The sequence below is a fragment of the Phycodurus eques genome, chromosome 1 (assembly GCF_024500275.1).
Source record: "Phycodurus eques isolate BA_2022a chromosome 1, UOR_Pequ_1.1, whole genome shotgun sequence".
Lineage (NCBI taxonomy): Eukaryota > Metazoa > Chordata > Actinopteri > Syngnathiformes > Syngnathidae > Phycodurus > Phycodurus eques.
Genome location: NC_084525.1, coordinates 23,515,598 through 23,541,155, shown reverse-complemented (window position 1 = coordinate 23,541,155; position 25,558 = coordinate 23,515,598). Strand labels below are relative to the sequence as shown.

Genomic DNA, 25,558 nt, shown 5'->3' with positions numbered 1-25,558 from the left:
AGTCATATTATTTGGAAACACAATAGACTGGGGGACAACTTCCTCACAGTCTCACTCATGCACATTGTTTGAGTTCAGAGTTGCTGTCTGACCTTAGTTTTTGTCTAGAAGTTGGATTTGTGGTGGGACAAGCACAAAGAGACAAAGCATTGAAACTGGTTAAAAGATCCAAATCAGTCAGCTCAAGCAGTGGCAAAGGGGACGAAAGGATTTTAGAAGAGGTTCTGTTGTGTCGTCAATGCTTTATTAGAGAATAAATTAAATGTTCTTGCATTTGTGAAAACGTTTATGAGGGTTCAGTCAGAATTACAGGAAGTTAGAGACCACATATATTGACAAAGAAGCAATAAAAACACAATCTGTATACATGTGACATGAAAGTCGGAGGGGAAATGCATTGTGTGGAAGCAAGTCATTAGTCTGAGGCAGCTGAAACAAAAGACTTACTGCACATACACAATGAAATAGAAATGGTTGGGCAAACTAAATAATTGGGACAATATATCATAAGGCGGCATGGTGGGCGACTGGTTAGAGCGTCAGCCTCACAGTTCTGAGGACCCGGGTTCAATCCCCGGTCCCACCTGTGTGGAGTTTGCATGTTCTCCCCGTGCCTGCGTGGGTTTTCTCCGGGCACTCCGGTTTATCTCCCACATCCCAAAAACATGCATAAATTGGAGATAAATTGGAGACTCTAAATTGAATTTAGGAATTTAGTTGTGGGAAAAGTGAAGGAGCGGCACGGTGAACGACTGGTTAGAGCGTCTGCCTCACAGTTATGATGACCGGGGTTCAATCCCCAGACCCGCCTGTGTGGAGTTTGCATGTTCTCCCCATGCCTGCGTGGGTTTTCTCCGGGCACTCCGGTTTCCTTCCACATCCCAAAAACATGCATGGTAGGTTAATTAACAAATCTAAATTGCCCATAGGTGTGAATGTGAGTGCGAATGGTTGTTTGTTTGTATGTGCCCTGCGATTGGCTGGCAACCAGTTCAGGGTGTACCCCCCCTCCTGCCCGATGACAGCTGGGATAGGCTCCAGCACGCCCGCGACCCTAGTGAGGAGAAGCGGCTCAGAAAATGGATGGATGGATGGATGTTTTTAAAGTTTACTTCTATTTTGCTTCGTTGTACTCTGCTGTCTGTGGCCAGATCGGGACTGCAAATTGAGAATCTGTTCTCAATTGCCTTACCTGGATAAATAGCGGATAAATTCTGTTGATAATATTATCCCTTTGTCGCTAAGTCGCGTCCCACTCACAGAAGTTAGGAAAAATAAAGAACATGTATGTCTGTACGTATAAATGAAACATCGATAGTTTGTCTTCTTTTTAGGAAATGAAGTCTGAAAACCTGACCAAAGCAACAGTAGCAGTTTTAGTTCAGGCATTATTGGTGTGATGCGAGGTCCAGCAGAGGGCGGTATTTCGTCTCGTGTGAAGCTGTTAGTTGCCTTTAAATACCAAAGAAGGAGACTTGTCTGGTGGAAGTAATCAGCTGGCCGACCAGAAGCTAAAAGGAGTAAAAAAGAAAAATAAATACATACAGTACATATATCAATATATATTACATTTGCCATCCTGATAAATTTAAGTCTCATCCGGAGGAATATACAGCATGGCTCTAATAACAGCCAACTGGAATCCGCTGGGAGAAGCTTTTTACCGGTAAGTTTCAGCATCAGTGGAGCGGCTAATATCAGGAACAAGATAGGGCAGTAAACATGCAGCTGCATACCCATAATTAACATTTTCTTTATTTACGTTGAAGTATATTTTTCTGGCATTGCTGCTACTTACATCTTTTGTGACTCGGACTATTTATCGTGCCATCGTCGTCGTAGTTGTGATGATTTGATGTTTATTCGCAGCTGAAAGATAACATTCATTTTAAGGCTGTAAAAACATGCACAACCTCCACAAGAATAATACAAATGTATGTCTTTTCCCCTCTGATAAGAAGGTGTTATTGGATAAATGTCGTTTTTCTTGTCAAAACATGTACACGTCCATAAAATGTATGAAGAATAATAAGTTTATATATATATATATATATATATATATATATATATATCACGTTTAAAAACACGTGGTTACAAAGTGTTTTGCTTTTGACAGACAGAACAGCTTGTATAAAACACAATAAGATGCCAATCGTCATGCTCATATATGGTAGAAAACCAAGAACAACAAATAAAAGGATTGAGAAGACAAATGCAAGAACCCTACTGAGACCAGGAGGGCAGATGTGGGTCGATAAAGAATAGATAGAGAAATACATTGTTAAACACAATCAAATAATCATAAAATAACTAATTAAATAGAATAAAAATCAAATGGATAAATTAACCAGTAGATATACGATTGGCTGGCAACCAATTCGGAGTGTACCCCGCCTCCTACCCGAAGATAGCTGTGATAGGCTCCGGCACGCCCGCGACCCTTGTGAGGAGAAGCAGCTCAGAAAATGGATGGATATACAAGTAGATATATAAAAGGGGGAAAATACAACATCAAGTAAAAGCCAGTCTGTGAAAGTGACTTTTCAGAAGTGATTTAAAAAAAAAAAAAAAAAAAAGAAGTAAAATGAGCCATTAAAATTGCATGGCTCAGCACATCCATACGTTAAAATTATAATGAAAAAAGCTACAAATTAGACATGGATCTACTTTTTATCCTACCCTAAGTGAGACTGCAGATTGAGCTAACAGAGCGCATTTGTGTGTTGTGTTTTTGCAGTAAAACAGAGCTGTATGAGATGAGTTGGAACCTGAGAGATGGACTCAAGGACTGCTTGGTGGCGGCGGCACCTTACGGTGGACCTATAGGTACACACGTGCCCACGCAGTATGTCCTTAATGGTCCAAATGATTGTTTTTGTTGGTTTGTCGCAGCTCTCCTCAGAGAACCTTTGAGGCGTTCTCCAAGTTGTCGTCCTCAGTTGGAGATTTATTCTGCTTCTGGAGTTGCGATTGCCAGTTTCCCGGTAAGCACAAGTGGCACTGCTCATACCAATGAACTCATCTTTACCCTGTGCTGACAGTTTGTGTGTACGTGTGATAGTGGAAAAGCGGTCCTGTGATTCAGCTGGGCTGGACAGTCTCAGATGAGTTGTTGTGTATTCAAGAAGATGGTTCCGTTCTCATTTATGACCTGTTTGGCTCCTTCAAGAGGCACTTCAGCATGGGACAGGTAAACCTGTGGCAGTTTGTCTGTTCATAAATGTGTTACTCATCAACTCTGAGTAAACACCAAGGGCCTGATTTATTAACATTCCAAATAGCGGGCGCTAAATTCACTCATGTTAACAGATTTCGTGCAGTGTTGCAACAGTGATAAAAGTGGTGTTGACCGCCATATTTAAAAGACGGTGTAGCTCTGATAGTTTTCACAATGGAAAATCTGAGAGAGCTCAGCAAGCACAAAATGAAGTTTGAAGTGATGGAATTGGAAGTGCTAGTGGAAGACAAACAATCATATTATTGTGTTACAGAAAATAAATCTATCGCTCTGAAAATTTTGAGTAAGCCACCAACTGCATAAAAGTTATGGTTTGTTTGATTTAACTCATCTCAAGTGTGTATTGGATGTATGTGCCCATCCTGTGTAACAATGTATTTAAAATGTGGAGCAGCACACCAAAAAAACTGCTCTGGGAGCGGCCAGCACCAATTGTTACGAAGTGCCGAAATTATGCAAGGAAATGCAGAGTTGAAAGTTTAGTCAATTATGGTATGGCGTGACTCCTTTTTGTGACTCGCTCCAAGTCAGCCCATCATTCAGGAATTCCAAAATTGCTTTGCTGAATAGAATATGTGTTGATATTTATTGTTTCTGGCATTTCAAAAACGTTTGCACAAGCGGGAAAGATCCGTTATCCTTATTGCCTCTCATTTTGCATGATACTCCTCCTCGCCACAGTAACCGTGGTTACACACATGGTTTCGCATAGCAGTGTCAGTTTGCACCTGTCTTTCGGGCGTGGTGTTTAAAGTGGCCAAATCAGCCAAGGCAATTCATCGTAGGTTTGTTCAAGCACATTGCATTTTCTAAATTTATTTGCATATACTCCTCCAATAATGTGCAAAATGAACTGTTATGTTGCAGGAAGTGGTGCAGTCTCAGGTCTTAGAAGCCAGGGTGTTCCATTCTCCCTATGGGACGGGTGTTGCCATAGTAACGGGCTCTTTTCGGTTCACCTTGGCCACCAATATCACTGATTTGAAGCTAAGGAGGTTACCCGCTGTCCCAGGTAACACCGGCCCTGAGTGACCACCTTCCCACTCCTCAGATAATTTTATCACATTATCTGTCTTGTATGTCAGGCCTACAGGCGCCGCCGTCCTGTTGGGTTGTCCTCACGCAAGACCGCCAGACCAAAGTCTTGTTGGCCACCGGATCTGAACTCTATATCCTTGACAATACTTCCTGTACTTCTGTGGTGAGACAGACTGCTGGCTGGTATACATGCACAAAGGTGTACAGACAGTAAAACATGCATGTCGTGTTCTATCCATGTTTTTAGTGTGCTCCAGGACTCAGTCCTCAGTTGGGTAACATCGTCCATATGTCGGCGTCATTCAGTTACAAATATCTTGCTCTCTTCACTGACACTGGACACATGTGGACAGGCTTAGCCCAACTTCAGGTGAACCTCATTGCTGTCTCATCACATTTGAACCACCTTATAGAAGGGGAGGGTGTGGGCTCTGTGATATGATTGATGTGTGAATTCATCTTCAGAATAAGCTGAGTGAGGTCGACACCAAAGTGAGGATACCGCCCAAACAGATGGTCTGGTATGTACCTGTCTCTCTGTTTACTTGTCTGTCATTCCCCCGACCACTGTGTGCCTGTGTGTGAGAGAGAGTGTGTGTGTGTGTGTGTGTGTGTGTCAAGTCAAGATACACCTTCTTGACTTGACACACGCCTGAAAACAACGGAACTTTCGTGCAGTTTATGGTGTTCGGCCACTAGATTTCATGAATGGTTGACCGTCGGCCACTGATTTTGTTGCGATTCAAAAGCTAAATTGAGAGTAAACTATGTCACAACGTCGCAGATGTAACAGTCTGCACATGAGCTTTCCAGGTTCTAAGCATAAGCGGGACCCAGGTGGCCGGCGGCGGCCACAATACCGCCAAGGTGTACCAATTCAGAATATACAGTATTGGGCTTTATAATAATACTAAACTATATTTATAATTTCATATTTACCTGTGGCTAGAAAGCAAAGCATGGAGAGCCTGTGTCGCCGAAATGCACAGGTGCGTTCATCTCCATCATTATAGCCCGTTTTCCTGCATACGACTGTATCTGGAGCCACAAAACCTCATACTGGGTTGCAGTTTTTCAGTTCCAGGTCATCAGTAGATGTGCAGTGCTCAATCACTTGGTGTGTCGCAAAGTCGCCTACTGTAATTTTTTCGCGATGGTCCACTTCACCCCTGTCGCTCAGTGTGCGGTGGGCCAATAAATTACAATTCGGTGTCATCAAAGTTTATTTCTAAAAGCGAAACTCATATTATAGCGATTCATAAAACTCAGAGGCCCACGTTATAGCTAATTTCTATATTAAAAATAATTTCTCTATGTAATATTCCAATTTCTTAGGATGGGAAATTTAGGGTTTTCGTTATCTGCAACTATAAACAAAACTATAAAAAAAATATCATCAAGAAATATTCCACTGTGTGTAGTGTATGTTTAGTGAACGTTTATGGTATATGAGTTTAACTTTTTAATTGAACTATGTAATACAATAAATGCAGTTTTCAATTATATTTTAATTTATTATAATACCTGTACACAGGTATTATATTCGGATTCGATGATGGAGATGCTTATTATTAATGTATCTGTCTATGCCTGTTTGTTATATTGTATGCCTGTTTGTGCATGTGTATTTTTACATATTGTATATTCATGTTATGTATGCACGTCTACATGTCCAGGTGTCGCAGACCAAAATCCCAGCAGCCGTCTGTAGTGATGGTGTGGGACCACCTCCTCCTAGTGGCCGGAATGTGCAACGACATCATTCAGTATCCTGAATAACTGAGACTGAGCTCTAAAAACAAAGTTCCACTCTTCTGTCAAGGCTTTATCCATGTTCTCCAGGTTACTTCTTCTCAGAGGGTTTTATCCTTGACCCGGATGTAGATTCCCACTAGAAAGTCAGTGTGTTTGTGTTGGTGAGATGGATGGCATTCGGATAATCAGCTCGACCAATCAGGAACTGTTGCAGGAGGTTCCTCTAGTCTGTCAGGACATCTTCAAAATCGCTTCGATGGCACCTGGAGCACTGCTTCTGGAGGCCCACCGCGAGTATGAGGTAGAGTCTCATGTTTCCCTTACCGCATGCTTATTTGTCCAAAAGTAACGTATGTGTGTGTGTGTGTGTGTGTGCTGTGTGTGAGTATAGAAGTCCAGTCAAAAGGCTGATGAGTATCTGCGGGAAATCAAGGAGCAAGGCATGCTCGGAGAGGCTGTCAGACAGTGTGTAGAGGGGGCAGGACATGAATACGACTCCAACACCCAGAAGGCCCTGCTCCGGGTGAGATATTAGCCCATTTAGAGACCATGACGTCACACGTATCTCCAGGTGGCAAAAGCCCAAGCAAATGTCACTTGACAAAGACAGAATGATTAAGAAAACTGTGTAAAAATCTTTAATGATGATGTTTGCCTTCTTCTCTACCACCTTAATTTGAATGTGTCATCGTTTTCAGTTAAGTCAGCAGTAGGCAATCACTTTCTGCCACTCGGTAGTACCCTGGCACCTGTTATTTACAAACATTCTGAAAAGTTCCATTATTGTTTCGTACATTCCCCTCCAAAAGTATTGGAATGACAAGGTCAATTCTTTTGTTTTTGTTGTTTACTGAAGACATTTGGGTTTTAGATCAAAAGATAAATATGAGACAAAAGTTCAGAATTCCATCTTTTTTTCCATGGTATTTTACGGTGGCCTGGAAGTGCAAAACAATTTAACAAATTGCGAAACACTTACATTTCAGGAAACCGATTAACAAAAGTCGACTCAGTCTTACATTTCAGGAAACAAATTAACAAAAACCCAAACACTTTTACAAAAGACGAAACATGTTAACAAAAGCCGAAACACTTTTACATTTCAGGAAACAAATTAACAAAAACTGAAACACGTTTACATTTCAGGAAACAAATTAACAAAAGCCAAAACACTTTTACAAAAGACTAATCAAATTACAAAAGCCGAAACACCCGGAAAGGGAACATCCCAGTTCACAGACATTCTTAGAAATGTCTAAGAAACTGTCAGGAAACAGTTGCCTAACCACGCCACGCAGGCACGGGGAGAACATGCAAACTCCACACAGGCGGGGCCGGGGATTGAACCCAGGTCCTCAGAACTGTGAGGCTGACGCTCTAACCAGTCGGTCACCGTGCCGCCTGATCAAGTACAATATATTGTATATACAGCATCAAACGCCTATACAGGCTTGCTGTTCAGGACGTCCATATATACAATCGCGATTTGGGATGGACATCTTGTTCCATCTGCATAGCCTACCCTTCCCGCGATGCAGGAGCCAATCATATTGAAGCGGGGCTGGTCTTGCCGAGAATGGGCGTGGAATTTCTAAGAATGACTGCGAAATGGGACATTCCCTTTCCGGGTGTTTCGTCTTGTGTAGAAGTGTTTTGGCTTTTGTTAATTTGTTTCGTCTTTTGTAAAAGTGTTTCGGTTTTTGTTAATTTGTTTCCTGAAATATAAAAGTGTTTTGGTTTTGTTAATTTGTTTCCTGAAATGTAAAAGTGTTTTAGCTTTTTTTATATTATTTTGCACTTCCAGGCCACCGTAGTATTTACATGTAGGTGTGTTAGACAACTCAGGACAGAGCACCTTTTGTTTGAAACCACCCACTTTTCAAGTGAGCTAAAGTATTGGAAAATGTGAATGATGGTTGTTTCTCGTTGCTCAGATGTTGCCTTTTAGATTGATTGCTTAAACATTAGATAGTGCTTGTTTTTGGCTTAGCGTTTCACCTGTGAAAACTGCATTCGCTATTAGGGAAACATGAAGACCAGAGAGTTGTTGTCTATGGGAGAAAAGCAAACCATTTTGAAGCTGAGAGAAGAGGGAAAATCAATCAGAGCTATTGCACAAACATTAGGCATAGCTAATGCAACAATTTGGAATGTCCTGAAGAAGAAATAAACTACTGGTGGACTGAACAACCGACATCGAACAGGTCAGGCAAGGGTATCCACAGCAGTTGATGACAGAAACTTTGTGAGAGCTGTGAAGAAACACCCAAAGACAACAATCCGTGACATCACTGCCAACCTCCACAGGGCAGGGGTGACGGTATCACAATCCACTGTTCAAAGAAGACTTGGAGAGAGGAAATACCACAAAATGCAAACCACTCATCAGCAAAAAAAATCGGAAGACCAGATTGGATTTTGCAAAGAAGTACAGAGATGAGCCACAAAAGTTGTGGAACAAAGTTTTATGGACTGATGAGACCAAGATAAAGGCCAAAGTATGGAGAAAGAAATGATCTGCGCATGATCCAAAACACACAAGCTCATCTGTGAAGGTTGGTGGAGCTAATGTCATGGCTTGGGATTGCATGGCTGCTTCTGGAAAGGGCTCACTCGTCTTTGTTGATCAGAATCAGAATCATCTTTATTTGCCAAGTATGTCCAAAACACACAAGGAATTTGTCTCCGGTAGTTGTAGCCGCTCTAATACAACAGACAGTCAGTTTACAGAACACTTTGGAGACACAAAGACATTGACAAAAAACAATTGTGCAAAAAGATGCAGAGTCCTCTAGCACTTAGAGCAGTTCGAATGACTAATATTGCAATAGTCTGGTGCAATGACCATTGTGCAAAGGGCGCTGAGACTTCAAGGAGTGCATGCGGTTTAAAGTGACGAGTAGTGCGATTATCTGGGACAATGTTGGTTGTGCAAATGTTACAGATACTCCTCAATCAGTGTGCAAATGGAGCAGATGCTACTCTGGCATGAGTGGCCAGTATATGCAAATAGTGCAGCATGGCGAGACAACTGCAGTGAGTGCACGAGTAATACATAATTGGCCCCACAGAAATGTGACAACGAACTCAAGTCAAAACATTGCCAGCTTGCTGTAATGGAATTATAGGTTAGGTGTTTAAGAAGTTGATCGCAAGAGGGAAGAAGCTGTTGGAATGTCTACTAGTTCTAGTTTGCATTGATCGGTAGCGCCTACCTGAGGGAAGGAGCTGGAAGAGATGGTGACCGGGGTGCGGAGGGTCCGAGAGGATTTTGCACGCCCTTGTCTTAGTTCTGGCAGCGTGCAAGTCCTCAATGGTGGGTAGGGGGGTACCGACAATCCTTTCAGCAGTTTTGATTGTCCGTTCCAGTCGGAGTTTGTCCTTTTTTGTAGCAGCACCAAACCAGACTGTGATGGAAGAACACAGGACCGATTCGATGACCGCTGTGTAGAACTGTCTCAGCAGCTCCGGTGGCAGGCCGTGCTTTCTCAGAAGCCGCAGGAAGTACATCCTCTGCTGGGCCTTTTTGAGGACGGAGTTGATGTTGGTCGCCCACTTCAGGTCCTGAGAGATTGTAATTCCCAGGAACTTGAAGGTCTCGACACAAGGCAGCTGGACAACGTGAGGGGCAGCTGTGGCGAAGGATGCCTCCTGAAGTCCACGATCATCTCTACAGTCTTGAGCGTGTTCAGCTCCAGGTTGTGTCGGCCGCACCACAGCTCCAGCCGCTCCGCTTCCTGTCGATATGCAGACTCGTCACCGTCCTTGATGAGGCCGATGACAGTGGTGTCATCTGCAAACTTCAGGAGTTTGACAGTCGGGTTCGCTGAGGTGCAGTCGTTCGTGTAGAGAGAGAAGAGCAGCGGAGAGAAGACACAACCTTGGGGCGCCCCAGTGCTGATGCTGCGTGTGGATGAGGTGGCTTCCTCCAGCCTGACCTGCAGAATGGGGACACATGGTCTGCCGCTTTGTTAATCTTCTGTTGTTTGAAGATGCGTCTCACATCCTGTTCATGGATGGTTAACGCAGAAGTCAGAGGTGTGATTGTGGTCGCGGGTGCGGCCGGGTGGTTGTGTGGTGTGAAACTGTCCTTTTCAAATCTGCAGTAGAAGGTATTCAAGTCATTGGCTAGTGTGCTATTGTTCTCAGCTCGGGGGGATCGTCGCTTGTAATTAGTCAGCGATTGGAATGCATGCCAGACTGATTTAGAGTCGTTTACGCTAAACTGTTTTTCCAACTTTGCTGCATGGTTCCTCTTTGCAATGTTAATTTCTTTTGTCAGCTGGTTTCTAGCTCGATTATACAGGGCCCTGTCCCCGCTCTGATATGCGTCCTCCTTAGCTTGGCGAAGCTGCTTAAGTTTAGCAGTGAACCACGGCTTGTTGTTGTTGAATGTGCGAAATTATTTTGTTGTTATACAAACCTCTTCACAGAAACTGATATAGGATGTGACAGTGTCCGTATATTCATCCAGGCTGCCAGCTGAATTTTTTTTTTTTTTTTTTCTCAGACTCCAGTCTGTGCAGTCTAAACAGCTTTGAAGTTCCATCTTGGCTTCATTGGTCCACTTTTTGACTGTTTTCACTGTAGGCTTCGCACATTTAAGTTCTTGCCTGTACGTCGGTATTAAGTGAATTAAGCAGTGATCAGACGAGCCCAGGGCTGCACGAGGTATAGCACGGTATGCGTTTTTTACCGTAGTGTAGCAGTGGTCTAAAGTATTATTTTCCCTGGTAGGACAGTCGATGTGCTGCTTATATTTAGGGAGTTCGTGGTTGAGTTTAGCTTTGTTAAAGTCCCCGAGAATAATGAGGGTTGAGTCCGGGTGTTTTTTTTTTAAATTTCGTTGATGATGTAACTCATGATGGTAGCAGCAGAATGAATTCTGAAGTCTACAAAACCATTTTGTCTAGCAAGTTACAGAAAAATGCATCCCAACTAATCGGGAGAAGCTTCATCATGCAACAAGGTAATGACCTAAAACACACTGCCTACAAAACAAAGGACTTCATCAGGGGGAAAAGTGGATGTTCTTAGACTGGCCAAGTCATTCACTGGACCTTAACGCAATAGAGTATGCATTTTACCTCCTGAAGAAGAGACTGAAGGGAGAAACACCCAGAAACAAACAAGAACTTAAAGAGGCTGCAGCAAAGGCCTGGAAAAGCATTTCAAAAGAAGAATGCAACATTCTGGGGAAGTCAATGGGTTGCAGGCTTGATGCAGTTATTCCAAGTAAGGGTTATGCCACCAAATATTAAATGTTATTTACGTTAAGTTAATTGAATAATGTCTGTTCCAATACATTTGGTCACTTGAAAAGTGGGTGGCTTCAAACAAAAGGTGCTCTGTCCTGAGTTGTTTAACACATTTAGATGTAAATAGCATGAAATAAAAGCTTGTATTCTGAACTTTCGTCTCATATTCATCTTTTGATCTGCAACCCAAGTGTCTTCAGTATACAACAAAACACAAAGGAACTGACCTTGCCGTTCCAATCCTTTTGGAGGGGACTGTAAATGTATGTTAATGGTGTATTTTGTGTTTATATAATCACACATTCACCAGGCGGCATCCTTCGGTAAATGTTTCCTGACAGACTTCAGTCCAGAGCACTTTGTATCCACCTGTCGAGAGCTGCGCATCTTGAATGCTGTTAGAGAGTGCAGTGTGGGTCTGCCACTCACGCACACTCAGTATCCTAATGCTCACAATCACACCACACACACACACTCATCCTCTGAGAGCGCACCCCTCCACATACATACAAACACACACTTTTTGGATTGATTTCCCAGCATGCGTGCTTTCTTATGTTAAGGAATTGATCGTGATTGCATCTCTTTTACAGTGGGTTGGTCCCCAAGGGGGCGCAAATTCCCATACAAACTCTTAATGATTGTCATGTCATTTCCAATACACAACAGGAAACCATTTCACGTAGCATTTAAAAAAATAATAAAAATTGGGGGTCGCACTTAATGCAAATGCAATGTACCGCCACGGCACACCCAGCAAAGTACACACAAATGACTTGGTGACCTCCTTGACATTTGATCACAGATTCAAACAGATGACCCTGCAGGTGTTGATTGACAGGTAAGTCAACTTGACTTCTGTCCTGTAATTTCTGGCAATATCAATACAATTATGTGTTTGTGTGTGAGTGTAGGTTGGTGTATCGTCAATTGTATCAATTGGCTATAGAAATCTGCCGTTACCTGAAGATTCCAGATTATCAGGGGGTCAGCAGGGTTCTCAAGCACTGGGCTGCATGTAAAGTAAGTGATCCACCTTGACTCCTCACCTTGTCCCATCACACAGTACTTACTCCCTTTGACCAATGGAACTGTCTTTTTTTGTGTATCTCTATGTGGGCATGGCCAGGTCCAGCAGAAGGAACTATCAGATGAGGCCATAGCCAGAGCGGTGTGCCTCAAGGTGGGAGACTCATTGGGTGTGTCGTACTCGCACATTGCTGCTAAAGCCTATGAATGTGGACGCACAGAGCTCGCCATCAAGGTACATACTGGACACTCCTTCTGACGTTTACACATATCCATTTTTGTCAAGTTTACATATCTTGCTATTATGTGTGGACGTGTTATTATATATTAACACCAACTGTTAATAGTCATCGTAACAACTTTGGTAGACAAAGGTTGTAATGAAAATACCCTGTGCTTCATGAAAACCTATCTGAATGTTGATCTATCCAATTCTCTATGTGCTCCCCAGCTGTTGGACTCAGAAGCTCGGTCTGGTGAGCAAGTTCCTCTTCTACTAAAGATGAAGAGGAGTCAGCTGGCTCTTAGTAAAGCTGTAGAGAGTGGAGACACTGACCTGGGTATGTCTAATGGCTGTACCCACCTGCTAATAGAAACCCTTGTGGAATGCATCATATGGTCAGAAAGAGTTACAAAAGGCTTCCTTTTGAACATAGGAAAGGACATATCACACCTCCGTAACTATGTCTTCTTTCCGCTTTCTCCCCCCCCCCCCAACATAACGTCATCCAGGCATTGAACTCTATGCCTTAGGCTTTACTGACAACTAGGAGTAGAAACAGCACACAGCACATATCGATACAGACAACACTGTGTCAAAGGAATTTAGGGGGTTTACATGAATGAATTGTAGTCCAGCATTCCTTGTTCATATTTAGTAGTCACGTCGGTGTGATTTGTCCTTTGCTATGTTCGAAAGGAAGCACCTTTTTATCTCTTTCTGACCATATGATACATTCCACAAAGGTTTAGGAAAGGTGGTATAAAGGTTAAAAATACTGTCGCTGGTCAGAACTCTGCCTTTCGGGAGAGTCCATATGTCACGTGCTCAAAATCGAAGGCGCTGATTGGCCGAAGAGGAGATCTGTATTGCTGATTGATTGCTATTCCTACACTACCCGGATGTCTGGCACAGCTAATTTGAAATTTTATTTGTAGAACTGAATCTAAAATGATTGAAATGAAATGAAAAATAATTTGACTTTTAATTTCGGATAAAATAATCATATATTCACTTTCAAGTTTATTGGACTTCAGTTCCACACTAATAAATCCAATTAAAAATTATACTATTCAGATTCAGTTTTTAAATCCAATGTTTCAAATTAAACGATACAAATTCAAATAATGTTAAGTTGATTTTTCTTAGCAATTCAAATATAAATGATTCAAATTCAGTTCCTCCTGGCACATGTTTCAGTCCATAGTGGAAGCTATTCACAGTTTTGTGTTTTGTGCCCTTTCTGAAAGGCCCTAAGATGCCACCAAAGTAGGGTTTTCAGAAGCTAAGATTCATACTGAATCTTAGCTTCTGGTTTATGGTATAAAGTATTGATATAGATAATTTTAAACATTTGGCGGTCAATTACTTTGATTTTTTTGTTTTGTGCTAATTGCGGCAAGGCTCAGTCGCTGTAAAAAAAAAAAAAAAAAAAAAAAAAACTAATCTCACATGCCCTGATGAATGACTGAAAACACTTAGAAATTTGTGTTCGTGTGTGTATGTCAGTTTACACAGTTGTTACTTACCTGAAGAACGAGATGAACAGAGGAGATTTCTTCATGACATTAAGAAACCAGCCTGCCGCTCTGAGTCTCTACAGACAAGTACTCTTCCTCTTTATCTTCATAAAATGGATTTGATTCCTGAGTCATGTGTTTCTCATATCATTCAACTTGTGGGTCTTGTTTGTTAGTTTTGTAAACTGCAGGAACAAGAAACTCTGAGGGATCTTTATAACCAGGATGATGACCATCAGGAGCTGGCCAACTATTATGTCGCCACCAGTTACAGAGAGAAGGTTTGACCTGCAGACACGAGTCACATGTCTTAACCAGTTCAGTAAACAAGCTTGTCCCAGAATGATGTCATCATACAATATTTAGTCCCTAAAGTGACATGCTTTTATTTTGTTTTGCTGTAACCTGGGTCGTCATGGTTGTACTCGCTATTGACATGTTACCATGATCAAAATCAGGTACTACAAGGTACGAGTCGTAGTACAGTGAACCCGCGCATATTTGTGGTGCGGCATTTGCAAATTTGCCTATTTGTGGATGTGTTTTTGCGGGGGTTGGGGGGTGTAATCTGTCCTCTTTTATTCGCTGAAAAACTCACCAATGTGCTATTTTTGTGCTCAGGCCAAAGCAATAAAATTATTTGGCGTCATTTTGTAGCATCTTGGTGGAAAGGAATTACAATAGGGCAAAAAAGTATTTAGTCAGCCACCAATTGTGCAAGTTCTCCCACTTAAGAAGATGAGATAGGCCTGTAATTTTCATCATAGGTATACCTCACCTATGAGAGACAAAATGAGGAGAAAAACATCCAGAAAATCACATGGTCTGATGTTTAAAGAATTTATTAGCAAATTATGGTGGGAAATAAGTATTAGGTCAATAACAAAAGTTAATCTCAATACTTTGTTATATACCCTTTTGTTTTGGCAATGACAGAGATCAAATGTTTTCTGTAAGTCTTCACAAGGTTTTCACATACTGTTGCTGGTATTTTGGCCCATTCCTCCATGCAGATCTCCTCTAGAACAGTGATGTTTTGGGGCTGTCGCTGAGCAACACAGGCTTTCAACTCACTCAAAAGATTTTCTACGGAGTTGAGTTCCGAAGACTGGCTAGGCCACTCCAGGACCTTGAAATACTTCTTACGAAGCCACTCCTTCGTTGCCCGGGCGGCGTGTTTGGGATCATTGTCATGCTGAAAGACCCAGCCACGTTTCATCTTCAATGCCCTTGCTAATGGAAGAAGGTTTTCACTCAAAATCTCACGATACATGACCCCATTCATTCTTTCCTTTACACGGATCAGTCATCCTGTCCCTTTGCAGAAAAACAGCCCATGATGTTGATGATGCATGATGTTTCCATGCCCATGCTTCACAGTAGGTATGGTGTTCTTTGGATGCAACTCCACAATCATTCTCTTCCAAACACAAGTTGTTACCAAAAAGTTATATTTTGGTTTCATCTGACCATATGACATTCTTCCAATCCTCGTCTGGATCATCCAAAAGCTCTCCAGCAAACGTCAGATGGGCCTGGACATGGACTGGCTTAAGCAGGGGGACACGTTACTGATGGTAGCCTTTGTTACTTTGGCCACAGCTCTCTGCAGGTCATTCCCGTGTGGTTCTGGGATTTTTGATCACCGTTCTTGTGATCATTTTGACCCCACGGGGTGAGATCTTGCGTGGAGCCCCAGATCGAGGAAGATTGTCAGTAGTATCGTATGCCTTCCATTTTCTAATAATTGCTCCCACATTTCTTCACACTAAGCTGCTTACCAATGGCAGATTCAGTCTTCCCAGCCTGGTGCATGTCTACAATTTTGTTTCTGGTGTCCTTTGACAGCTCTTTGGTCTTGGCCATAGTGGAGTTTGGAGTGTGACAGTTTGAGGTTGTGGAGATGTGTCTTTTATACTGGTGAGTTCAAACAGGTGCCATTAATACAGGTAACGATAACGAGTGGAGGACAGAGGAGCCTCTTAAAGAAGAAGTTACAGGTCTGTGAGAGCCATAAATCTTGCTTGTTTGTAGGTGACCAAATACTTATTTTCCACCATAATTTGCTTATAAATTATTTAAAAATCAAACTGTTTTCTGGATTTTTTTGTTTTTGTTTTTTTGTGTTTTTTTTTTTGCCCCCTCATTTTGTCTCTCATAGTTTAGGTATACCGATGATGAAAGTTACAGGCTTCTGTCATCTTTTTAAGTGGGAGAACTTACACAATTGGTGACTGACTAAATACTTTTTTGCCCTACTGTATGTTGAAGTGGATTTAGGTGTTTAATTTAGTTTTTCTTTGCTGCTGTCTTGTGGCATCATGGTGCCAAGGAGCTATGTAGAAGTTAATTCACTTATTCACTGCCAATGACATTTATATTCATCACCGAGAGTCCAACCATTTACTGCCAGCAACGTATATATTTTTCAAGTCTGTTTTTCAGCGGTTAGGCGTAGAAGAGGGTCTTGCCCAGCTTGTCTGTGAAATTCAGGTTTGTAAGCCACTCTAATGACTAACAGCCCTCTGTAGATGGCGGTGTTGCATCATTGAGATTAGAGATCAGTACAGCTTTTGAGTAGAAGATAAAGATTAGGTGTAAATATCTGCTTGTCACAGTGATTATGAAGGAGAGAAATGCCAACGCAAATCCCAAAGTCAGACAAGTTAATGCACCTCAAATTTGGAGTATGTATATGTATGGTAGTAACAGTAGGTGTTGCGATAGGTAGTAGAAGGGTCATGATTGTGGGAGAAGATGGAGTGAATGAGGAACGCCATTTAAAAAAAGCCATTGTTATACAACTCAAGCCATGCCGTGAGTAAGTGTTGCTCACGGTGAGTTTCTTAGTTCAATAACTAAATAATTATTATTTTGCCATCAAACGCTCTTTCTCAGTCTTGTTTTTGTTATTTTATAGTTTGAGGCGTCACAAAAGCCAAAAATAATGCCATCGAAGCCACAGTTCTGCTTGACCGATGTCTTTATACTTTTTTCCCTCTTTTTGGTCAGAAAGTTTTTTGATTTTTTTCGACTGACATTTCACACATTCAGACTACGGCGGCAGAGAAGAAAGCTAAAATCACCATTCAAGCCATTTATCATGTTTTCTCAATCACTCTGCCTTGACCAATTATTTTCTATTTGAGCGGTTGAACTTTTGCCATCCGATAGTATGTGTGATATCATGGTTGAAAGGTCTACACTGTAGGACTACACTGAGAAACTGGTTAATGTGTATGTGCTTAAATTTGTGTTGTAGAGGTTAGACAGCCGCCTGTCTCACCTGCAGAGTGCCGTCGATGAATACAACAAAGCGAAAAATGAGTTTGCTTCCAGGGTAAGAAGAAACTGACTGAACATGGACTTCTGAATGACTTCATGTCAGTCTGGATGATGACAAACAACTCATTTACATGCACAATTGTTGTCGACGATGAACCATTTTTATAGGCCACCGAAGACGAGATGCGTCTGCTCCGTTTCCAAAAGAAACTCGATGACGAGAAGGGCGCTGGGCTTCTAGGCTCGTCACTACAGGTATATAAAAGGATGGGGCGACTAAAGCTGTTAAATCAGTTGATATTATTCTCTTAATCAGTTGATATTATTCTCGGAATGTCACTCCCTGTCCAGACAACCATGGAGACTCTGCTTATGTTGGGACTTTACAAGCAGACGGATCAACTTTACAGAGACTTCAAAGTACCAGACAAGAGGTATATCGAGATATCGAGGAAGTGATTCCATTGCACTTAGTTTGTTTAGCTCAGGGGTGTCAAGCATCTGGGTCGTAAGATGAATTTCCAAGAGGCAAATATTTACCGACCCTGCTGTTATGTGTAGGTGTGTTCTATCATTTCCAACCATCTGTGAGGCTGTGAATGTGTATAGGCCGAGTCTTGACTTGTGATTGGATGAGTAAGTCAAGGGGGCGGTATCCAAGTTAAGCAAGGAGGAGCCTGTGCAGGTTAATTGAATCCTATTATGCAATATCACAATACCATTAGTCGCCCCTCCCTCACTATATAAGACCTTGAGTGCCTTTGTTTGCATTAGCGGTTATATGGCGCTATGTCAACGTGCAGTTACTTTCCTTGCTATGCCTTCATCCCGAAAATGCATCTTGCCTTTGGAAAGTCCGCTGTCGGCCCTGAGTGGGCGCAACTCACAGAGATAAGGCAGAAAAACAAAGGGGGGAAAACAAAGTCCGACGTGACAGCCAGTGTGTGGACAGGAGTTTCCCGCTGGCGTAGCCCCTCGTTGTCGCAGTATGATAAATCTCTGCGACAACCCGGTGAGATGTAGTGCTCTGAAAAAGTATTGGCCCCCTTCTCAAATTCTTATATTTTTGCATAGTTTCCCCACATTAATGTTTAAGATCATTAACCAACCCGTGTAGACCTATATAACCCAAGTGTACTTAAAAGGCTGTTTTGAAATGGTGATTTCATTTATTAAGGGAAAATAAACTGAAAAGTTAACTGGCCCTGTGTGAAAAAGTAATGGCCCTCTAAACCTAATAACTGGTTGGGCCATCCTCAGCAGCAACAACTGAAATCAAGCGTGTTTCATAACTGGCAATTAGTCTTTCACATCTCTCTGGAGATATTTTGGCCCACTCTTTTTTGCGGAATTGTTTGAATTCAGCAAAAATTTAGGGTTTTCGAGCATGAACAGCCTTTTTAAGGTGATGCCACTGGATTTCAATCGGATTCAAGTCTGGACTTTGACTGGATCACTCCAAAACCTTCAATTTGTTTTTTTAAGCCATTCAGAAGTTGACTGGCTGGTGTGTTTTGGATCGTTATCCTGCTGCAGAACCCAACTGCGGTCCAGCTTGAAGTCTCGAACTGATGGCTGAACATTGTCCAACAGCATTTTCAGTTAAAGAGCAGAATTCATGGTTCCATCTATCACAGCAAGTTGTCGAGGTCCTGAAGGAGAAACGCAACCCAAGACCATCACCCTACCACCACCATATTTGACTGTTGGTATGATGATCGTTTTCGCAAACGCTGTGCTACATTGACGCCAGATGTAACGAGACACACACCTTCCAAAAAGGCAAAAAGCTCAACTTTCATCACGTCAGTCCATATAAAATTCTCACAAAAGTCTTGAGAATCATTCAGGTTTTTTTTTTTTTTTTCTCTCTCTCTCTCTCTCTCTCTCTCTCTCTCTCTCTCTCAAAAGTAAGTTTTTATGTTATTTTAGGTCAGCAGTGGTTTTCACCTTGGAACTCTGCCATGGATGCCATTTTTGCCCAGTCTCTTCCTTATTGTTGTCATGATCACTGACCTTAACTGAGGCAAGGGAGGCCTGCAGTTCTTTAGAAGTTGTCCTGAGTTCCTTTGTGACCTCCTGGATGAGTCATTGCTGTTCTCTTGGGATAATCTTTGTAGGCCGGCCACTCCTGGGAAGGTTCACCACTGTTCCATGTTTTCTCCATGTGAGGATAATGGCTCTCCCTATGGTTTGCTGAAATCCTAAAGCTTTAGAAATGGCTTTTGTAACCCTTTCCAGACTGATAAATCAATTGCTTTATTTCTCGTCTATTCTTGAATTTCTTTGTATCGTGTCATTTTGTTACAGCTTTTTTTTAAGATCTTTTGTCCAACTTGATTTTCGGTCGGGACAGATTGTGTTTAAGTGTTTTCTTGAATGAACAGGTCGGGGTAATCAGGCTTGGGTGTGATCAGTGAAAAGTAACAACAAATTGTGATTAGCTACAATTCATTCATGATTTAAGAAGGGGGGAATTATTTTTCACACAGGGCCTGCTAGCTGAATGTTTTTTTCCTTAATAAATGAAATCATTTAAAAACAGTATTTTAAGTTCTCTTGGGTTATATTTATCTGACATTGACATTTGTTTGATGATCTTAACCAAAGTGGTGACACTATGAAAAATATAAGAATTTGAGAAGGGGGGGGGGGGCAATACTTTTTCACGGCACTGTATATTCCAGCCACTGGAGGCTTTAAGCCGATATATTTTCCCTGCTCAAACGTATAGTGTGTAGGCATAAGAAAGATGCTAGACGAAGTAGTATCCGTTTTTCCAGGTTGTAGTCTACTGTTGGTATTTAAATGGATAGTTGACAATTGAACGGGGTGTAATTTCAGCTTATTCAGCAGACACGCCTTCAACGACAACAGCTTGATTTTTCACCGTTTTGAAGCCTCATTTTATACACTTGATTTGTTTTGTTTTTTTAAATCATTCAAATTTGACAAGGTTGTTAACAACACTCTTCTCTGTGGTGTGTCAAATGCAGAAGACATTTTTACTTTACAGGGATTTAGTTAATTTAATTAAAATTCTATCTTCTCTGCCTTTCCAGGTATTGGTGGTTGAAACTTAAGTCTTTGGCAGAGAAGGAGGAGTGGGAAGAGTTGGAGAAGTTCTCAAAGAGTAAGAAGTCCCCGATAGGCTACCTGGTAGGTGCAAGTCAACCCCCAATAATCTTTTTAACTTTTTTAAATTGACAAATTCTGTATCATCTTCAGGCCTTTGTAGAAGTCTGCATCAAGAGAAACAACAAATATGAGGCCAAGAAGTACGTTTCCAGAGTGACGCCTGAGCAGAAGGTCAAAGCTCACCTGGCCGTCGGGTAAGATGTCACCGTACCTTCAACCCCCTCTATGACCAAAGGATTTGGTAATTCTCTGCTCATAAAGAACAACTCCTCTACTCTTCTTCTCAGCGACCTTGAGGGGGCTGCAGATGTTGCGATCGAGCGCAGGAACGAACCAGAAATATCAACAGTCCTCGCAAGATGCTCCACCACTGATCGGTTGTTGATTGACAGATTAAATCGAGCCAAATTGTCGACTGCCAAAAAGTGATCTTACACACAGTGTGTGCGATTTTTATCAGCTACAACTTTTGCATGTATATTGTGGGCTTGCAGTAATTTATAAAAAAAAAAACTGTGGGAGCTTGGCCGATATGCATTTCTAACAACATAACAAATACACATACTTAATACAATGAATATGAAGTTGGAAAAACTCAATTGTTTTTGTGGGGGCTGGGGGGAATGAAATTGGGAAGTCTCAAAATCACCTTAAAGGTTATATTGACTCAGGTGTCAAACTCGAGGCCCGGCGGCCAGATCAGACCTGCCACATTATTTTATGTGGCCCACTAAAGCAAATAAAGTGTGTCTACTTCACGTATCTTGCTCAATTGATTTGTTCTTTTCATTTTGCAGAACATCTTACATTTTTACAGAAACTCATTTTTTTTCTTTACTTTTAAAAGGTATTCCAAGAATTTTCTTCACCAAATCTTTTCTTGACTTTAATTTTAACATTTTCAACTTAAATATTTGCTTGCCACAATCTTCTGTGACTTCAGACTTTAAATTTGTTGTTAACGATATACATAATGCACAATCTATGTATTAACATGACACAAATGGTTTTCACAGTCATAACGGTGCTTGGAGAGAAACGAAAAACACAATGTGGCCCATGATGAAAATGAGTTTATATTTAAATGCGCTTTAGTACTGAGCAATAGTCCACCCAGACATGAAGTTAAAATAATTTCTTTTCATGCCAAGTTATACCATAGTCATTAGCACATTCCTAACACTTAATTTGTTTTTAATCAATCTGTTATTTTTCACCTATGTTTTAACATATGCATTACTATTTCTATATTTGACTGCATTAGTTTAAGCAAGGCGGCACGGTGGGCGACTGGTTAGAGCGTCAGCCTCACAGTTCTGAGGACGTGGGTTCAATCCCCGGCCCCGCCTGTGTGGAGTTTGCATGTTCTCCCCGTGCCTGCGTGGGTTTTCTCCGGGCACTCCGGTTTCCTCCCACATCCCAAAAACATGCATAAATTGGAGACTCTAAATTGCCCGTAGGTGTGCATGTGAGTGTGAATGGTTGTCTGTTTGTATGTGCCCTGCGATTGGCTGGCAACCAGTTCAGGGTGTACCCCGCCTCCTGCCCGATGACAGCTGGGATAGGCTCCAGCACGCCCCCGACCCTAGTGAGGAGAAGCGGCTCAGAAAATGGATGGATGGATAGTTTAAGCAAAACATGTTGTTGTATACACCTGAAGTTTGTCCCTTCCATAATGCCGTGGCTCACCCGCCTCCCTCCAAGTGTAATCTGTTGCGACATGCATTTGTTCATCTCATTCTGAAGATAGATACAGTAAATGCAGGCATTGTTTCCCTTGTCCTCAATAATAGTTATGATACAAAAAATAAGTATATAACACTGTGGGCTGCTCTGTCTGTGTTGTTTGATGGGTTATCATTTACCATAACATTGGTGGTAATCTTAGCATGTCTAACTAGGTCCCTCTGACTGCATATCAATACACCAACATTGCGCAGGACCCTGCGATGCGACTATTGCGCAGACGTACATTGCGATGACAAAGCCCAAGCCATATATTGTGTAGCCCTACCAGATGCCCTTTGGGACTTAACACACAAAAATTTAGCCCGTCTTGAAACTGACACGAGAGATCTCGTCTTAACAATGATAATATAGTACGTAGTAATTGTTTGTCAAAATGCCAAGGTATTTCATGTTTAATACCCACAATGCTCAAGTTCTCTGTAAATGTATGTGCTAAAACCAAGGTGTGTTTTTGGGTTATCATGTCATCTATCGCAAAGGTATTTCCACTGGTTGTTGTACTGGTTGATAGACAGAAGGCCTTGTGTTGACTTGGTCATTATATGCGCCTATTGACTCCATCGAGCCCCTTCGCATTTAAGACATTTTTGTTCCTCTATGCCAGCGACTTGTAGAGTCAGTGTGTGAGTAAATTGAAACAAGATAATCATTTCAATACGTATGGGTCATTCTAGAATTTTGACACACTTTCTGAAATTTAGAAACATGCACTTACGGTGTAGATTACAGTTGTCCTCCTAAGAAAAAATGTCACTGGAGCAGTAGTAAAAGTGATTCACAAATATTTAAAATACCAAATATCTCTTGAGCACCCCTAAAATGTTTTTTTTTTTCTTGTCCAGCCATTTTGTTGACCGACTTACATGTCAAATATTACATAAAATATACATTTTAAATCTGTCTTCCTTGAAACTGTTAAAATAGTTTTATCACATACATTTCAAATAATAGTGATTATTCTCTCAGGTTTTGCCTTACTGACAACCCTGTCAAAACGTTTACAGCCATCTCGAGGAAAATAAAAACATGAGCTACATGATGCAGCAGAAATGACATCTACAAGCCGATTGCTCTGACCATGTGTAGACCTCGGGCAATTTGTCTTCTATTTTTCATCCATCCATTTTCTGTACCGCTTATCTTATTTACCATGCTGGAGCCTATCCCAGCGAACTCTGGGCGAGAGGCGGGGTACACCCTGAACTGGTCACCAGCTAATCGCAGGGCACATATAAACAACTAGCCATACGCACTCACATTCACACCTACGGGCAATTTAGAGTCTTCAATTAACCTACCATGCATGTTTTTGGGATGTGGGAGGAAACCGGAGTACCCGGAGAAAACCTTGATAAGGATGAAAGATTTTATGTTGAAAATTTGGCAACATTTTCTGCCCAGAAAATAGGGTAAATCATTAGTCAACTGAAACCGAAAACCTTGACCTTTTGCTAGAAAAAATGCCTGGATGTTTCTTTTTAGTTGAGACAAAAATGTGACATTTAAACAGTGCGACGTCCGCTCAAGCCATCTGAGCATCTCATTTTGATGATCAAACTGAGAGCAAGCAAATTGTCAGAATTATTTCAAACTTAACAGAAAAAGAGAATCATAATAATGAATTAAAAATGGGCACCAGCACACTTTTCCTCCATTCCTCAGGCATCTTCTCACCCGCTAGAATTCTATTGAACAAGCTAGTCAAAAACTCCACAGCCACCTCTCCTAGATGCTTCCATACCTCCACAGCAATGTCATCAGGACCAACTGCCTTTCCGTTTTTCATCCTCTTTAATGCCTTTCTAACTTCCCCCTTACTAATCATTGCTACTTCCTGGTCCACCACACTCGCCTCTTCTACTCTCCCTTCTCTCTCATTTTCCTCATTCATCAACTCCTCGAAGTCTTCTTTCCATCTAGCTAGCACACTGCTGGCACAAGTCAACATATTTCCATCTCTGTCCTTAATCACCCTAACCTGCTGTACATCCTTCCCATCTCTATCCCTCTGTCTGGCCAATCTGTAGAGATCCTTTTCTCCTTCTTTAGTGTCCAACCTGCCATACATGTCATCATATGTCTCTTGTTTGGCCTTTGCCACCTCTACCTTTGTCCTACGTTGCATCTCAATGTATTCCTTTCTCCTCTCCTCGGTCCTCTCAGGGTCCCACTTCTTCTTAGCCAAACTCGTTCCTTGTATGACTTCCTGTACTTTGAGGTTCCATCACCAAGTCTCCTTCTCTCCTTTCCTGCCAGAAGATACACCGAGTACTCTCCTGCCTGTCTCTCTGATCACCTTGGCTGTAGTGGTCCAGTCTTCTGGAAGCTCCTCCTGTCCACTGAGAACCTGTCTCACTTCTTCCCGAAAAGCCACACAACACTCTTCCTTACACAGCTTCCACCACATGGTTCTCTGCTCTGGCTGCAACACCACCATCTTATGCTGTCTAGCCACACTCTCCCCTACCACTACCTTATAGTCGGTAACCTCCTTCAGATTACATCGTCTGCACAAGATGTAATCCACCTGCGTGCTTCTACCTCCGCTCTTGTAGGTCACCCTATGTTCCTGCCTCTTCTGAAAAAAAGTGCTCACTACAGCCATTTGCATCCATTTTGCAAAGTCTACCACCATCTATCCCTCCAAGTTCCTTTCCTGGATGCGAAACTTACCCATCACTTCTTTATCACCCCTGTTTCCTTTACCAACATGTCCGTTACAATCTGCTCTCTCTCTGTCTGGGATGCTCAGAACTACTTTGTCCAACTCCTTCCAGAATTTCTCTTTCACCTCTAGGTCACATCCTACTTGTGGGGCATAGCCACTAATCACATTACACATAACACCCTCAATTCAAAGTTTCAGCCTCATCACTCGATGTCACGGGTAGGAAGTAGCTGGACCCAAGAGCAGGCGGAGGCTGATGTAAAATGATGAACAGTTTATTGAGCAAAGGTTATGGAGGTGGTCCTGGATGTGTTGGCAGGCAGTGGCGTCGACAGGTGGTAAGCAGTGGACAGAACTGGCAGCTGGCAGGAATGACGTGGGTCAGGAACACTGGGAACGAGGAGACATAAGAGTTAACAAGGGAACGAGGAGTTGTGTGGCTTGCTTGAGTACGGTGGGCCGTGGTACCGCTAGGAGAGGCTGCAATACTTTGGTGAGGACTTCCTGGAACAGGCAGGTTTAAATACTGGTGGTGATGAGGCTGACTGGAGACAGGTGCTGGAAATAGAGAGGGGAGGAGGGAGAGCGAGAGAGGACGCAAAGAGCCCTCCAGGCTACTATAATGGAAGTGCAGGGGAGTATATGACACTCGATCTGATA

At 42.0% G+C, this 25,558-nt stretch overlaps 1 protein-coding gene across 1 annotated transcript; it reads left to right on the top strand.

The window, feature by feature from the left end:
• Positions 1–1,475: 1,475 nt before the first annotated feature.
• Positions 1,476–21,239, top strand: vps16 (VPS16 core subunit of CORVET and HOPS complexes). Its single transcript, XM_061692309.1, has 24 exons — positions 1,476–1,666; positions 2,738–2,826; positions 2,893–2,984; positions 3,062–3,190; positions 4,106–4,250; positions 4,324–4,439; positions 4,524–4,646; positions 4,742–4,797; positions 5,953–6,042; positions 6,161–6,332; positions 6,423–6,554; positions 11,600–11,727; positions 12,095–12,130; positions 12,204–12,312; positions 12,419–12,553; positions 12,770–12,878; positions 14,048–14,145; positions 14,235–14,339; positions 17,321–17,398; positions 17,512–17,598; positions 17,695–17,777; positions 20,406–20,502; positions 20,572–20,675; positions 20,769–21,239. Exons 1-24 carry the CDS (start codon positions 1,617–1,619, stop codon positions 20,908–20,910), a joined length of 2,505 nt encoding a protein of 834 aa, XP_061548293.1. The 5' UTR covers positions 1,476–1,616; the 3' UTR covers positions 20,911–21,239.
• Positions 21,240–25,558: the final 4,319 nt, after the last annotated feature.

What these genes read in the sequence shown, in the direction of transcription:
- vps16 (XM_061692309.1), top strand. Translation starts at nt 1,617, where the DNA reads ATGGCTCTAATAACAGCCAACTGGAATCCGCTGGGAGAAGCTTTTTAC. An exon ending in CCACCAGTTACAGAGAGAAG is followed by an intron (nt 14,340 to 17,320) that starts GTTTGACCTGCA and finishes TTTGTGTTGTAG; the next exon opens with AGGTTAGACAGCCGCCTGTC. An exon ending in AAAATGAGTTTGCTTCCAGG is followed by an intron (nt 17,399 to 17,511) that starts GTAAGAAGAAAC and finishes CCATTTTTATAG; the next exon opens with GCCACCGAAGACGAGATGCG.